Source organism: Ylistrum balloti, unplaced genomic scaffold, assembly GCF_031769215.1.
Source record: "Ylistrum balloti isolate Yb309-2 unplaced genomic scaffold, AGI_CSIRO_Ybal_v1 Utg369980, whole genome shotgun sequence".
In the NCBI taxonomy this organism is placed as follows: domain Eukaryota; kingdom Metazoa; phylum Mollusca; class Bivalvia; order Pectinida; family Pectinidae; genus Ylistrum; species Ylistrum balloti.
In genome coordinates this window covers 106,370-122,606 of record NW_026782068.1, presented here as the reverse complement: position 1 = coordinate 122,606, position 16,237 = coordinate 106,370, and the positions used below count along the sequence as shown (strand labels likewise).

General features: G+C 35.6%; 1 protein-coding gene across 1 annotated transcript in view; it reads right to left on the bottom strand.

Annotated features, from left to right (window-relative positions):
* LOC132547803 (fibrocystin-L-like) overlaps positions 1 to 16,237 on the bottom strand; it is a 111,832-nt gene that overhangs the window by 76,159 nt on the left and 19,436 nt on the right. Inside the window, exon 6 of the mRNA XM_060211606.1 lies at positions 10,058 to 10,602. Within this exon, the coding sequence (XP_060067589.1) occupies positions 10,058 to 10,602 (545 nt within the window). The remainder of the gene's footprint in view (positions 1 to 10,057; positions 10,603 to 16,237) is intronic.

Sequence of the window (16,237 nt, the reverse complement as noted above, 5' to 3'; positions counted from 1 at the left end):
ACAGGTGACTTGAGGTAAACACAGTATATAGAGAGGACAGGTGACCTGAGGTAGTCACAGTATATAGAGAAGAGGTGACCTGATGTGGTCACAGTATATAGAGAGGACAGGTGACCTGAGGTAGACACAGTATATAGAGAGGAGAGGTGACCTGATGTACTCACATTATATAGAGAGGACAGGTGACTTGAGGTAGACACAATATATAGAGAGGACAGGTGACCTGAGGTAGTCACAGTATATAGAGAAGAGGTGACCTGATGTGGTCACAGTATATAGAGAGGACAGGTGACCTGAGGTAGACACAGTATATAGAGAGGAGAGGTGACCTGATGTACTCACAGTATATAGAGAAGAGGTGACCTGATGTACTCACATTATATAGAGAGGACAGGTGACCTGATGTACTCACAGTATATAGAGAGGACAGGTGACCTGAGGTAGACACAGTATATAGAGAGGAGAGGTGACCCGATGTACTCACAGTATATAGAGAAGAGGTGACCTGATGTACTCACAGTGTATAGAGAGGACAGGTGACTTGAGGTAGTCACAGTATATAGAGAGGACAGGTGACTTGAGGTAGTCACAGTACATAGAGAGGACAGGTGACTTGAGATGACATGGATTTCTGAGTAGGTCACAACTGAGGTGATTTTTTAGGCCAGTACTACTGAACTAAGGCTTACAATTGTCTACTAACAATAGCCGACAAACGTTTTCGGTCAACAGATTTTCTCAAAAGTAACACAATAATGACAAAATCACAGTCAATTTTGACATTTGACGACAATTAATTTAATTCACTATGTCAATATTTCTCTTTTGACGTCAGTTCACAAACTTCCATCGCTAAGTAGACAGGACCACCATGTAAACGGTACTGATATGACATGTTATTAATAAAACGTAGTTATTTGACACGAATTTAACGTAAATTTATAGAAAAAAGAAATTACGTTTCCTTTGTACTGAACAAGTAATAAATCAGATTCCGAATGAGAAAATATCAAAATGTTTCGTTACAATTTCTATCCGACCTACAGATAGTTTACAGCTACGCCATACACCAGAAAATAATAACGTGTTTCGTTTGTAATTAATCTGTTATAAAACGTAAATGAAAGCGATAAGAATAAGCTTTTAATTGTATATTTCCTATTCTTTTCTTCCTGTTTGCGTGATTTGTTTTTTTTTTTTATTTTAATCTTGATCGTTTTAAGTATAACCTTGTCTATTTTGTAATCTTAACCAGACAGGAATAATATATGTTTGGTTTGAAACTGAAGTGAAAGCGACCGGAATTAACTTTTTAAATTACTTCTTTATTTGTTTTGGCTCTCTCTCTCTCTCTCTCTCTCTCTCTCTCTCTCTCTCTCTCTCTCTCTCTCTCTCTCTCTCTCTCTCTCTCCCACCCCCCCTCTCTCTCCCACCCTCTCTCTCTCTCTCCCCCCCCCCCCTCTCTCTCTCTCTCTCTCTCTCTCTCTCTCTCTTGTTTTTGGTCGTGATCATTTTTAATTATTCCCGTGTCTATTTTGTACTTTCTTTCCAGATTTTGTCTTATCTCGCTTTACAATATTTAGCATTTACCACCACCGACTAGTGCTAGAATGACGAAACAGATTTTGTTACCTTATGCATGAAACATGGAGACAAAGCGCCCCCTGGCTTACTAGTCTGGCGCTTAACCGACCGAGCTAAAGAGAAGTTCGATGTAGCCGAGCTGTAGGTATATTAAGTCCAGTTTTTTTACCAGGGTTACAAGAATGTCTATATTTACTATGCTTACTAAACGAGAAAGTGAAATCGACTACTTACAAAAACGTATAAGCTTTTTAAATTCATGAGAACAATTCATCACAAGCTGTAATATTAGATAGAGCATTGAACTAATAGCACTGGGTCTTTCCTGATAGCATCCGAATAACATTTTTTTTTTTGTCCCGATGAATAATATTTCTAATTATTAATTTTCATTCCGCTTCATTGAACCGTGAAATTGTGACGAGACAACCATGTATACGGATCATTGAAGTCCTTGATTTCTGTCTGACGTTACAGGTGATATACGTCTAGATATTTCGCAATAAATAATTTTTTGGGATTCAATATATTGGTTTTTTGGTTTCATACAACAAAATGCTTAATCACTATATATAACGTACGTTTGGGCATAAACATGATTATAATAAGTTTTCGATGTCTGATAGAAAATTGGTGACATTTAACCTGAAACAGGGACCCATTTAAAATGAGGTCATTATCATACTTCAGATTTCAGGCAGATAAAATTCTGAAAAGTCAATGACATATATAATTATTTATAAAACGAACAATTTCTGTCAAGACCCGTTCGAAGGTTTGAAATCAAAACACGGCTTTATCTTATCCAAATAATGATACAGTATTTCAATTGAATATATTTCGGTCACGTGACAAAATGGAGGACTTTATTTTTCTGACGTTAATAACCCGGTTTTTCTATTGTGATCGATAACTTATATCTAATGAAAATTCATAAATTACAACAGATTTTATCGGAAGTGGAATTACATTGTTATCTTATAAATCGCGGGGCTGTTTTGACGGCAATTTCAAACAAAAATAAATATTTATGAAATCGCTTTTGGACTGTTCACAACTCAATTATAATAATTTATGATATTCTAAATGACTTTTAAATATACCATTGATATTTTTCTATATAGAAACTTGTTCTAAATCTATATGTAAAGTTAAGGAGATAATTGAAATATTACAAGTGCCCTCTGTCTCACGATCATAACTACATGTAAATCACAAATGTTCCCAGGAACATCCGATTAAATTTAACGATATTTGCGGTATTTTGCAACATTTTCGTCATGTTGGTAATTTCAATAGAATAGAAGTTCTTATAACACAACCAGTGGAAGAATAAAGTGTGACATTTCAATGACTACATGGTCACCTTCATCAGACAAATGACCAGTGAGGAGCGTACTAACACTGACATATGTAGTGTACGAGAAGGTACGGAATCCACCAACTTGTGTTAGCCTGTTTATTGATCCGTTCCAGCAATATTAGTGGTAGATATTATAAAGAAGTTTACATTTGTATATATTTCTTGAGATGTCGTATTAATGTTCCGCTTCTCTAGGGGGAGTTGGGGGTGGAGGTGGCGGTGGGGGTGTCGGGGGCGGGGTTGGTGTTGGGGGGATTTGGTATTGTGGGTGGGAAGGGATTGGAAAGGGTGTTGAGTGTGGGGGTGGGATGGGGATGGGATTGGAGGGGATGTTGAGGATGGGATTGGAGGGGGTGTTGGGGATGGGGATGGGATTGGAGGGGGTGTTGTTTGTGGGATGGGATTGGAGAGGGTGTTGGGTGTGGGTGTGGGGGTGGAGATTGGACTGGAAGGGGTGTTGGGTGTGGGATGGGGATGGAATCGGAGGGGGTGTTGGGGATGGGGGTGGGAGGGACTGGACTGGAAGGGTGTTGGGGATGGGGTGGGGATTGGACTGGAAGGGGTGGCCTTATCTGTGGAATCTGTGTGGAGTCTATCATCGTGTTTCAGTTTCCCGTATTTCATTGTCGTCAGTATAGTGTGTTCATATTTCCAATATGATTTTTAAAAATAAATTTTTAAATTTACTTGTTGGGATCATGTGACGGGGTCATGCATTTCCAATATTTAAGGATTTTAATCAATCTCTAGATCTGACAACGTGCATGGCGGCCCCTTAAATAACAAATGACTGTCACACACCGGCACATTGATTACATTCAGGTAACATGTTAATATACTTGCCTTGTGCATCTCAAATGATCGTTTTGTATGATATGTACATTGTATACTTAAAATATCGACCTATCTATGTGTATACCAAATTACGGGGAAAACCTTCTGGGTGGTCGGATGGCGCAGTGGTACATGCCTTTCTCCAAGACGTCTCGGGTTTGGTTCCCGGAACGGACATGAAAAGGTAAGGAGTCACCTGCCGGACCATGTGAATTTTCCCCCGGGTACTCCGGTTTCTTCCTACAGTAAGACCCCTCGTGCGCCCTCACCCGGGCCATCAAGAATTTAAATACACGTGTAAATTCAATAAGTTGTTTCACAATTGTTGTAAAATAGATTTTAATTTAAGTTTGATTATAAAAAGCTTTGATAGGTGTCTTTTTGTTCCTCCGTGTGGTATATACTCGCATGTGTCCGGATAAAGTACAATAGTGTTACACTCCACCATCCATTTCAGTGAGAAGGCGGTAACAGAATTGTCGTTGAGTAAAGGAACATTGCGCATTTAAGTCTATAATTGTATGATATCTTACAATTTCATTTCTAAAAGATTTTTTTTTTCGGAGAATAAAACTGTGCAATATCTAAGTCCAAGGTTTCGTGTTTCTACAGCGATTCTCACAAATGTTTACCTTTGTGGTCACCTGGCTCCTTATCGCTTTACGGAAAAGACAGCTGGGTACTTCGGGTTTTTTTCTATTGTGCATAAACTCTATTGTAAACGATATATTCCTGTAAAATTGTATACATATAGAGTTAGAAAACAGGAATTATTCTCGCATATTAAATGCCCTCGGGTTACCCGGTGACAATAGGAAGAAAAAGCGCAGTTTACGAAGTAGTATTATGCAACACGATACAAATGAAAGCGAATTTAATTTTCTTTTATTATAATTTTTCATTATTTCTTTTTATCTTGCATGTGATTTTCAATTCTACACTTGGCAGACTCACATGGGAAGAAAAATTTTGAATCATGGCCTAGACATAGATATAAAAAAGTAAAAAAAATGATACATGTACATGATTTTGGACTTTTGAAATTATGACCGGTACCATGTGTAACACTGATAATAGATTCGCTCATCTTATTTATAATAAATGATGTCCTAAACAATTACCATTTACGGAATACGTTTTAGAAAGTACAGCGCAATGATAACAGGTTTCCAACATTTCATCTTCCAAACATACAGAATTATAGATTAAGGCCAAACGAAAAATATACGTGTTTTCTTAAAATGTTATAAAAATTAAGAGAAGAGTTGTAAGCATTTAAAAAAAACAAATCAAGAAATGATTTTAAATTTAGAATGAGAAACTATTTTTCGTCTCTTTGAAAAATGACATAAAAATTTAAGGTATTCACAAGTATTATGATAAATATGTTTACTGGAAAAAGGATTTGTAAAACTAAAACCTAAACGAACAATTGTTGAAGAAGTCAGTTTTAATATTTTTCATGAACAACGCTTATTTTCATGAGCTGTTCTTGCCGTGATATCTTAACAATTTTGTCATATGCAGAATATCACGTTCTGTAGCAGTGATACTTCACGGGACGTACCACTCTGCACATACTATATAATGAACATGCAAAATTCAAATTTTACGATAATCATATCGGTAATTATTTCAAAGTTATTTAGATTTTAAATGAAGGAAAATTTTACTCTTCGTTTATTATAAACAAGAGTAGATGATATACAGGCAGACCCCTCGCATGTCTTACTGTAGACTAAGAAAGAAAATTCAATATTATGGGAAGTGCGGCCATGATATCGCTAATTTAAGTTAATTTTCAAACTTGAGAAAAAAAACACTTCAAACAGTACTCACATTGTTTACTTCATAATTATAATATATATAATTGATTTAAAAAAAACATTTACAGGTGATTAAAGTTAATTAGAATCATCCAGGTAGAATAACAAGATAAGAGTTCAGAGAGGGTCAGATTTAGGCACGCGGGGTTCGGAAAGGTTATCACGCATGCGTAAAACACTGAAATCAATTTTTTTCTCATAACGTTACATATTATTCCATTCATAATACCATGAATTTGTTAGCAATTTGTTAATTTTCCACAGGAACTGCACTGCCAGTGTGCCATTTTCATCTTGAACATGATAAAACGACATGTAACACACACAACAAAACAAAAAATGATACAAGCTTTAAGCTTGTTTCCGTTCCGATATGTGTATGTGTTATGTTGTTGATTAGCACGTTTTTTGCATTTTCATTTGTCGAGGCATGATCACGTGTTCTACGATTTTTAGTTCTATTCTTAATAAAGGGGAATTTCTATTTACGTCACGCATCTTATGTAAACCAATCAAAAAAAGTATTTCTTCATCGCCCATCATTTTTTATTGTAAACATGGAGGCAGACGACCGGCAAAATGTCAAGGGAGAGGTTAACACAAAGCGGTTTGCCTCACTTTCCAAAGAAATTTAACCTTCTTTAAATGACCCTAGCTGCTGATAGGACGTTAAACAATATAACACCAGACCAACTCATCTCACATACACCGGGAGGTCGGCCTTAAATGTCCCTAGCTATTGACAGGACGTTAAACAATATAAAACCAGACCAGCTCATCTCACATACACCAGGAGGTCGGCCTTAAATGTCCCTAATTATTGACAGGACGTAAAATGACCATAGCTGTTTATAGGATATTAAACAATATCAAAACAGACCAACTCATCTCACATACACCGGGAGGTCGGCCTTAGATGACCTTAGCTGTTGACAGGACGTTAAACAATGCAAACCTAGACCAAACCATCGCCCTCAATGCTAGGAAACCTAAGTATGAAACCACAGAAAAAGTAAAAAGCTGTCTTATGCACTAAATTGGGAACTGATTCACGGACTAATAAAAACCAAAACGCTAACATCTAGAAAATGACAAATACCAGCCCAGGACCTAGTACATTTTAAAGCGTAGTATAGAGTTGAATTTCCTTTTCGATGAAATTATACATACATATTTCAGTTATGTATCCATTATATATGAAAAATTCGATTTTGTGAAACGAAATCACATAAAGAGGATTTTATACATGTGCGATAAGATTCTTGGGAATTTTAACCTCTCTTAATGTGTATTAGATAAATTCTAACTTCAGTCAGACGCTAAAACGCTCGTGTAAAAATCGTTTTTAATTCTACAGACAACAAATAACTAAATACTTCGTCCCATGTAGAAGTAATAATTACCTTGACAATTATACAATCTGGGTTGTAATAAAGACGGAGTTTTGATGAATAGGAATACACTTATGTAATAAACATCTGGCGCCATGCTAATTTAGATACGAGTTTTTAAACATATTTCATAAGCAATTGTTGGGAATAAAAAAAAACGAAATGGCTACACATTTTCAATCAAAATTGATATACGAAATACGTTGAGCCGTGTTTACTGCCTGTATATTCTACAAAGGTTTTTGAATATCATGTATATTTACAATGAATATATAAACTGGCTTCACACGTTTTTTCAACGAATATTGCAGGTGAGTTAAATAGGACATATATGCATGCTTCTATTATTAAGCGTTCTCATGCATGACAATCTCAAGGATTAGTACTGAAGGGTAATCTGCTCTTGTCGTCGGTGTCAAAGGTTACAATATAGATTTACATCAGGGTCAGAGGTTACGGTAGATCCAGACATCGGGGTCAAAGGTTACAGTATATATTAATATCAACGTCAGAGGTTACAGTAGATCTAGACATCGGAGTCAAAAGTTACCATATAGATTAGCTTCAGGATCAGAGGTTACGGTAGATCTAGACATCGGGGTCAAAGGTTACAGTATACATTAACGTCAAGGTCAGAGGTTACAGTAGATATAGACATCTGGTTCAAATGTTACCATATAGATTAGCATCAGGGTCTGAGGTTACGGTAGATTTAGACATCGGGGTCAAAGGTTACAGTAAAAAGATATAAATCAACATCGGGAACAAAGGTAACGGCAGACTCAGAAATCAAGGAGGTCATAAGAAAGACACCGGGGTCAGAGGTTAAAGTGTAAATTGGCAGCGGGGTAAGAGGTTACTGTAGACATAGAAATCGAGGTCACAGGTTTCATTCGGATAAAATGTAGAAATCTTTTATACCACAGCTATAAAACTTAAGAAATAGAATTGAAACCAAATACGAGTTTTTTGTCTGTAATTCCTAAATCAAACTGTTGCGCGGCAATTTTTTGTCCTATTGTTACGACGTTGATCGACATGTCCGACAAACAGGACAGGGTCAAAGACAGCGACGCCACTGATATATGTACTTCGTTACAAAGTATTCCAATGTTATCTACATTTGTATGAAAAGAAACTTTTCTATTTAATTTCTAATTGTTATTTTTTACTGATTTCTTAATAAAAATAAGTTTTTGGTTAATTTCTGATTTTTATCATGGAAGTATTCTGTAAACAGATTACACTTGGATGCCACGGTCCATATTTTGTCAACATTTTCTGATAAGCGGATACTTCATGTAAACACGTTTTATTGGTAGGTTTGGATTTCCCCTTTTCACTTAAAGATTGAACCAAAAAGATTTTTCACGGAAATTATGAAATGGACAATGCTACCATTTTCAATGTATTTATTTTTTACCATTTTATTTTATCGTCGAAAATTGCGGCAATCCAAACCTCTCGTAAATGACAGCTTTTACAGTGTAAAAGTTTTCCTTCGTTTCTTTACTATTTTGTTATCAACTGTTAGACCAAAAAACCACTGAAGGATGTGACATGCGGCAAAACATTAACGGATTCAGCATTATCATATACATGAACCACAACATCGTCACCATGTACCAATGAAAGTACTGCAGTGCTTGTCTCAGACGTCCAGTAACTAACATCGTCACCCGTAAAACCATCCGCCACAGCAACACCGTTTTTCATCAGTTGTGATTTTAAAAAATGAATGTTGATTTGTATTGTCCAGGTAAAGACGTACAGTCCAGGTAGGTCACAGGTAAATACACCAGTGTGACTATTGTAGTCGTTGTGGGTATTTGTAATTATATCGTCAAATATGATGGTATAGCCGACGGAGACAGAGCTCAGTGTTTGACTGGTTTTTGCGAAAAAGCCACGTCCACCTAGAGAAGGAAAAATTCAACAGACACATAAGTGAATACCGTCTTTCAATACAGATTCAGAACTTAAACAGTTAGAGTCAATATTGTAAGTCATACAGCTCTTTCGTCCCTCTAGGTCTCTCCAGTAATGTTAAGGACCCGAAGTCTTGAAACAAAGGAAGCGACAGAGGAAAATATAAATTATAAGAAATGTTAAAATCTAGATGGTGAAGCCACTTACCTCCCAGTTCAATAATTGTTTATTGCAATAAATTTCAATCTCAATTTTGAAAAAAAGTCAGGAACATGATTTTTTTTACGTGGCAGTGCAAGTACATCCTTAGGTTCAAATAGCAGAGCCGACTTCATGTTGGCTTTAGATAAACGATCTCCCTTTTAATATCATTGTCTTGCAGGTGGGGCGTAAGAACTGCACCTTCTGCTCTATCGTATGGTCGTAAGAGGGCGGCTAAACTTTATTTTTGCTATAGTTTCTAAATATATGTTTTCTTTCTTATAATACTGTAAACTCTGACTCTTATTTTTTGTTTCATATTGAATCCAAGAGAGAAATGTCTTGATTTTTGAGTTCAAAACGACGACAAAAAAATTCAATAAATCAAGTTTGTTTAATGGTACATTACTCCCTGGAAAGCCAGGGCCATTTTGTACAGGGGTTTCGTTGTATTAGCTGGTGAATATCACACTAAACAACATACGGGATGCACGTCGCATGCATCTAGATCAATCAATTTACAGCATTTTTGTGAAGGACCAAAACTACGTCAGCATATACTGTTAAAAGCCCGAGCTTCCTAAGAAACACAAACCGTTTCCGGTTAGGGGCTTCAAACCACAGATCTCAGATCTTCACATCTTAATCTACATGTTTAGGAAACATTTTACGTTTGTGGATACTTGATTTAATACAGTTCGATAAATCTACCTAAACTGATTTTATTAGTTTGTAAACATATCTAGGAGTACCAATAAAATGAAGGAAAATAAACACGCCACGAAAATTAATGATTTCAAAGTATGTTGACAAATAATTGTATGTCAAGTAAGCTTTATAACACCTTATCTAGATATCTAGATGGAATATGATAAGTACACTTTGTCTTAATCTACCACACCTAGACTAGTGTATTGTCACATACTAACCTATATCTTCTGAAACCCTTTTCGCTCCGAGGATAGGTACGGGTGATTGACGGATGACGTGCTTTGGGTTTGAATGTAGTGGTTTGGTCAGTTTGTAAGTATTGGGATCTACATGAGATTCCACTGGAGTGGAGACAAAGGGATACGAATCGTTACGATCGGTTGTGTGATCTGATTCCAATTTGTTTTCAGTATCACGGAAGTGATCGAGATTTTCCGGATCCATACATTTCTTTCCACACAGTGTTAGAAGGTCATTGTTTTTCATCATAACATAATCTAGTCTGGAATGGAGAAGCTGGTTTTCATTTTGAAGTTTTCCGAATTCATAATTTAATGTTGTTAAGTCCGTGAAAACTTTCCCCAACATATTTTGATAAGTATCCACGGTTTTCCTCATCACCATGGATTCCTCCGCAGCTTTCACCTGAAGGTCCTCCAAGAGTCGTAGACGTTGATGCAATTCGAAGTTTGAAATGTCGGGGGCATAGTTATTCCCGAAGGGAACTCCGGCAACTGACCCTCTACTGATAGCACAAACAATGCTAGTGACAAAAGATGTATAAAACATTTTCCCAAACATTTTGCACGGCTCGTCCAACAATAGATAGATAAACGCTTTGACCTACAACCAAATGTTCAATGTTATATATAAACCATGTGTACAGATGGTTTTATCTAGTTGTCTTTTCCAACCTTGAAAGATAAACGCTCATGACCTACATTGTAAACATTTAACAGACAAAACTAGAACTGTCGCCTAGATGGCTGACCAATACCTCCCCCCCCCCACACACACACACATCAACGAGTCAATGGATAAGTTAAAGTGTTATTCTGAGAGTAATTGACATATTCTGCATGTGCCTGCATTTCTCGAAATCAGAAGGGGTGGTATACATGTTGTTCATGATCAAGAGTCTTGCAATACTTACATCTTTATTGAAGTAATATTTTCCACTGAAGGGCCACAGAGACAAAAAAAAATGTCTGCCGTTATGTTCTTGATCTACACTAAACACTCATGTTTGTCATGGCAACGAAACCTATTTTATAATGTTTGGCATCCCCTAATAACCCTATATACCAAATTTGGTCAAAATTGGACAATATCTAAATTTTGACCAATCAGAGGCCAGGATTGTGTTTCCGCGGTAACAGTTTGGGAAACGTCTAATATGTCCAATTATTGGCCTTACTGAATTACATCTTTTTATACAATTTTTGAATACAATCGGTCAAATAACTGAGGAGTTATGGACATTAATTAGAAAACTTGTTTATAGTGACCAGTTACCATGGCAACCAAAATCTTCAAAAAAAAGAAAGGGGCATGCATATCTACACATGATCCTTAATATTCCTGTAAAGTTTCATCAAAATCGGTTTACAGGTTTAGGAGGAGTTAGCCGGACAAAATGTGTCTACAGACAGACGGACGCCTAGACGGACGGACGGACAACCTGATTCCAGTATACCCCCCTAACTTCGTTGCGGGGGTATAAGAAGTGTAATCTATCATCTAAAAGCACCAAAAATTTATAAAAAGAAAGAAAACTAAAGAATCTGGGAATTTGAAATATAACAAAGTTTGTAAGGCAAGGGATATATGTATGTAATATCTCTAAATCCAAACAGCCTCAATAAAAGAACAGTTATAACATACTGAAAGTCGGTTGAAGCCGAAAACGCCCAGTCTTCCTGGACATCTGGTCTTATTTATGTCGTGAATATATTGCCATAATTTCGCCCTAGAAAAACGAAACAATTTTAAATGTACTTTAATTCTTTGTTTGGATCCATTGTATCTGACCTAACTTCGACTCACTTGTGTGTTTGTGAACAATCTTAGAGATTGAAGATGGTAGACATTGCTGGTGGACTGTTAGTCCCGAGGTTTGCCGAAACCTGCATGCAATGCTTTAATTCATTCTTAAAGTGGCACGTCGAATTCAGAAATGACACATATACTGGACGTTCCTCTGAAAATATCAGATATATGGAATTTGAAAAATAAAATTTACGAAATTTGTCTAATTATGAGTCTCGTGCAGCTTTCCATATATATTTGGCCTTTTCTTTTGATTATGTAAGATTTTCTACAGTCGCCCCATAGGGGTCAAAATCAAGGCCATCAACAGCATCTACGAGATCTAGGACGAAACAGCTGTGTGATTGATTTTTATTCATTGACTGGCTCTTCTGTATCTAATTCTAAATTCATATTAACATGTGTCATTCAATTGTGTGTCTTCATAGAATTTTAGTTTTGATTTTTAGTTTTGTATTCAGAAAAAAAATGAGACTCCACATTTAGTCACGCCTGACAAATCCTGATCAGGTATAATGTGTAATAATCTTATATGATACCTCGATCACTGTACATGTTTACTAGTAAACACATCATGTCTTATCAATAATTAAAATAAATTGATACAAATGATGTATCGCCGATAAAGCAGAAGACTTACTCTTCCGAAACACCTGGTCTTATTCTCCTTGTACATTACAGGAGTCTCAATGTAAATCTTTCGTTTGTTAATATTTTGCCCTTGCTTTATTGAATTTGAGTTTGAATTTTCATCATGTCGACATGTTTGTATTTTCTTGTTGTTTGTCGACATGTTTGTATTTTCTTGTTGTTTGTTGACATGTTGGTATTTTCTTGTTGTTTGTTGACATGTTGGTATTTTCTTGTTGTTTGTTGACATGTTGGTATTTTCTTGTTGTTTGTTGACATGTTGGTATTTTCTTGTTGTTTGTTGACATGTTGGTATTTTCTTGTTGTTTGTTGACATGTTGGTATTTTCTATTTCGTTTTCGTGATCTTTAAGTAAGTTAGCTCTACTTATAGAATACATTTTATATTGCTGTTAGTACATTGACATCAGTTGATGAGAAAATCTTATCTATTTAATCATTTAATAGTTGGGAAGGCTTAATTTTAACGAAAGCACTATAAAATAGTACCGCAATTACGAGCAAATGCGGATGTCACCTCAACCCCACGTCCCATTTCGTGGCGGCCATCTTGGCAGTAAGACCCGTAATTAAAAAAATTATTGACATATAAAAGTTAAATTTCTATATGTAATGTAGCCTTTTGTGCGTACTTTGCAGTAAATCGTTTTAGTAGGATGTGAGATATTTCCTTTATCTATACATATTGTCTCCGTCAATATAGACGTCTCCAACTCCTGACCAGTGTCCACAACATGACCTCGCTGTCCTTGCACTGTGCTTGGAATGACCAATAAACAATTCGTTTAAGTACACGTGTACTTTTATAATTGATATCAATATTGGTATTGCATTTCATTTAAAAGACACTTGTCCAGAGTCGAGAGCAATGTGAAGTTCTGTTTATATTAAGTGTTATTATTGTTGTAAGCATTTCATTGAAAACACATCTGTCCAGAATCGAGAGCAATTTGCAATTCTGTTAATGTAAAGTATCATTGTTGATATAGCATTTTATTGAAATGAGATTTGTCAAGAATCTGGAGCTAATTTGATTTACATTTGTTTAAAGTTAATATTTATGGTATGCTGTATTTTTATGAATAGTTTTTCATAAGCATGTCACAACATTTACAGTGGGTTTGAATTTTAACGAGGTTAATACTGTAAACGTCGAAGTATTTTAATGCTAAGAGTGTGTACTTATGTCAACACCCTTGGGCCATTTAAAGATTACTCGCCCATTTTATTCTACAGATGTAACCAATATGTCATTATAACAACATATTATGCCTTAGTATTAATGTTTCACAATTATAAGCACCAATAAATTGAGCTGTACAGTCAAAACAACCATTAAAATTAACTGCCACGGGAACTTGTAAATTGATAGTTGCACGAACATTATCAGTCATGCAACTACCTTATATATTGATAACGTGTTAACACCTGGCCTGATACTAGTAATGTACTAACGACTGTTTTTGATGACTTCAATTTTTGCGAATTCACGACAAGCTCGAAGCTTGAAGCAAATAAGGAGTATATTTCAAGAAATTAATAAGGAAAGGTTGGATGGGAGATGAGGACTGGAGTGTGAATAGAATACAACGAAGATTGTAGTATATTGTGTATTTATTTATCGTGATTTACCTATAATGCTTATACTCCGAACTTATATATATTTCTTATCAAATCCACAGTCAGTAGGAACGTATAGGAATGTCAATGATTCACATGTCGGGTGTCGTCGATAAAGCAAAAGACGCTTACTCTAATGAACACCTGGTCATTTTCTCCTTGTACTTTTGTATGGTCATGTTTCATCGATTTTGAGTTTGAATTAAGATTTCGTTAACATTTTCTTTGCTGCTTCATATCTTTAGTAATACATGATCCCCCTGGTCCTATGGCAGAGATTTGTATTGTAGCATACATAATGGCCAATAGCCATTTAATAATATCTCCGTCTAATTCGTACAAAACATTCTTATCCGCAGAACTAGGTCAATTTTTAACATATCGTCAAGAAATCATATGTGCTATAAACAGATGGATAACCTCTGATTTCGTATTCTTTGTTACCGTTGGTCATTGTGTTATTGATAAGGTTACTCTTAAGGTTATAACATGGGAGGAGAATTGAACATACAGGGTAAGCTTACGTGGTTGTAGGTGACACCATACCATTTCACACGTGAATATGGGATTGAAAAAACGTCAAGAATACATTAATACTTTTCCCACCCAATTGGTTACATTGCAAACAAGCAATTGAAACGATTTCCTCATTTACAGCATTAATTTTCTAAATTTAGGCTCTTAGCGCCATTGAGGAGACCTAGAAGGCTGAAACTGCTGCGTGATGCATTTTCTTTCTTCATTCGGTTCCACTTTATCTAACTCTAAATTTATATCAAAAGGTACTATTCACTTGTGTGCTTTTTGTTCAATCTTTTTCACCATTTCACGCACACAGAGTGGTTTATAGTTAGCATATACCCTGTCACAGGTATACGAATGTACCTGTTATGATTAATTTGTCAGAAATTGTGTGTGTGTAAAATGAAAATTTCAAAACATTATCATTCGATCAAAACGCTTCTTTTGCTCAACCAAGCATGACAAAACACAGTTAAAGTTACTATAGTAAAGATTCAAATTAATATGGCTTACATCAACTTATTTGAGTTATATTTAGATTTCGGTATCAACGATAAATTCAATCATAGTGTCTTAATTGAAATTAATTTTTCATCACAATGTTTACGCCTGACTAGCCAATGACACGGCGTATCACAATACATATTATGTAAGGGGATGTTTACGGTTAATCAAGCTGATGCAACATGCATATACATGCGGAGTTCATAATATACATCCAACATTGTCCCATTAATAAAATAACATTGTAGCGTTGATTTTTAAAAATATCTTCGATTAATACTCTATTGTCACGTTTCAACAACTTTCAATATACATTGTAAACTATTAATCAATATAACAGAGGAACATTTTCCATGAAAATTAAAGTTGTATTACCTTCGAGGTATAAAATAGATCGCAAACCCATAAAAGGTTCAGTTCTATTCAGAATTTTTAAAGGTACTTTCTTTTAAGAGAAATGACTGTGTAACGTATATCATTGTGATAAAAACACACCAGCAGCAAACACAACGATAAGTTAAAATTCAACATAGTTAAACGCTGCACTAAACTGTTTCCTGCAGCTGATTTGATTTTCTAGCACTTGGCCGTGATGCTAGGGGCCTGAACACAGGAAAATCTAACAAGCGGCAACTATTATCAAACCAGGTATCGATAACAGTTCAATCACGCGAAAAGAGTCTGAATATGAAAATGGATAATCTTTAAATGTTTACATACTGTAAAACCCTTAATTTTCGTGTGGGGGGGGGGGTGTATATTGTTGATATAGTGGGTAGTCTTATTCTTTACTCTCAAATGTATTTCTTAAAAAAAACAGAGAAATTTGAGTCTCTTGGATAATCTCAATCCCTAGTGTTAGATACATTTCTTTTTTAGAACAGCGAAATTTGAGTCCCACGAATATGCATTTGTTATGACAATATGTAGACAAATGAACTACTTTTCTGAAATGAGTTTCACTTGATCGATATCAGTGATCGGACGATACGTTGTTACGGTTGACTTAATTATGTTCTTAATAAGTTATATTCATTTAAAATCAATACAAAA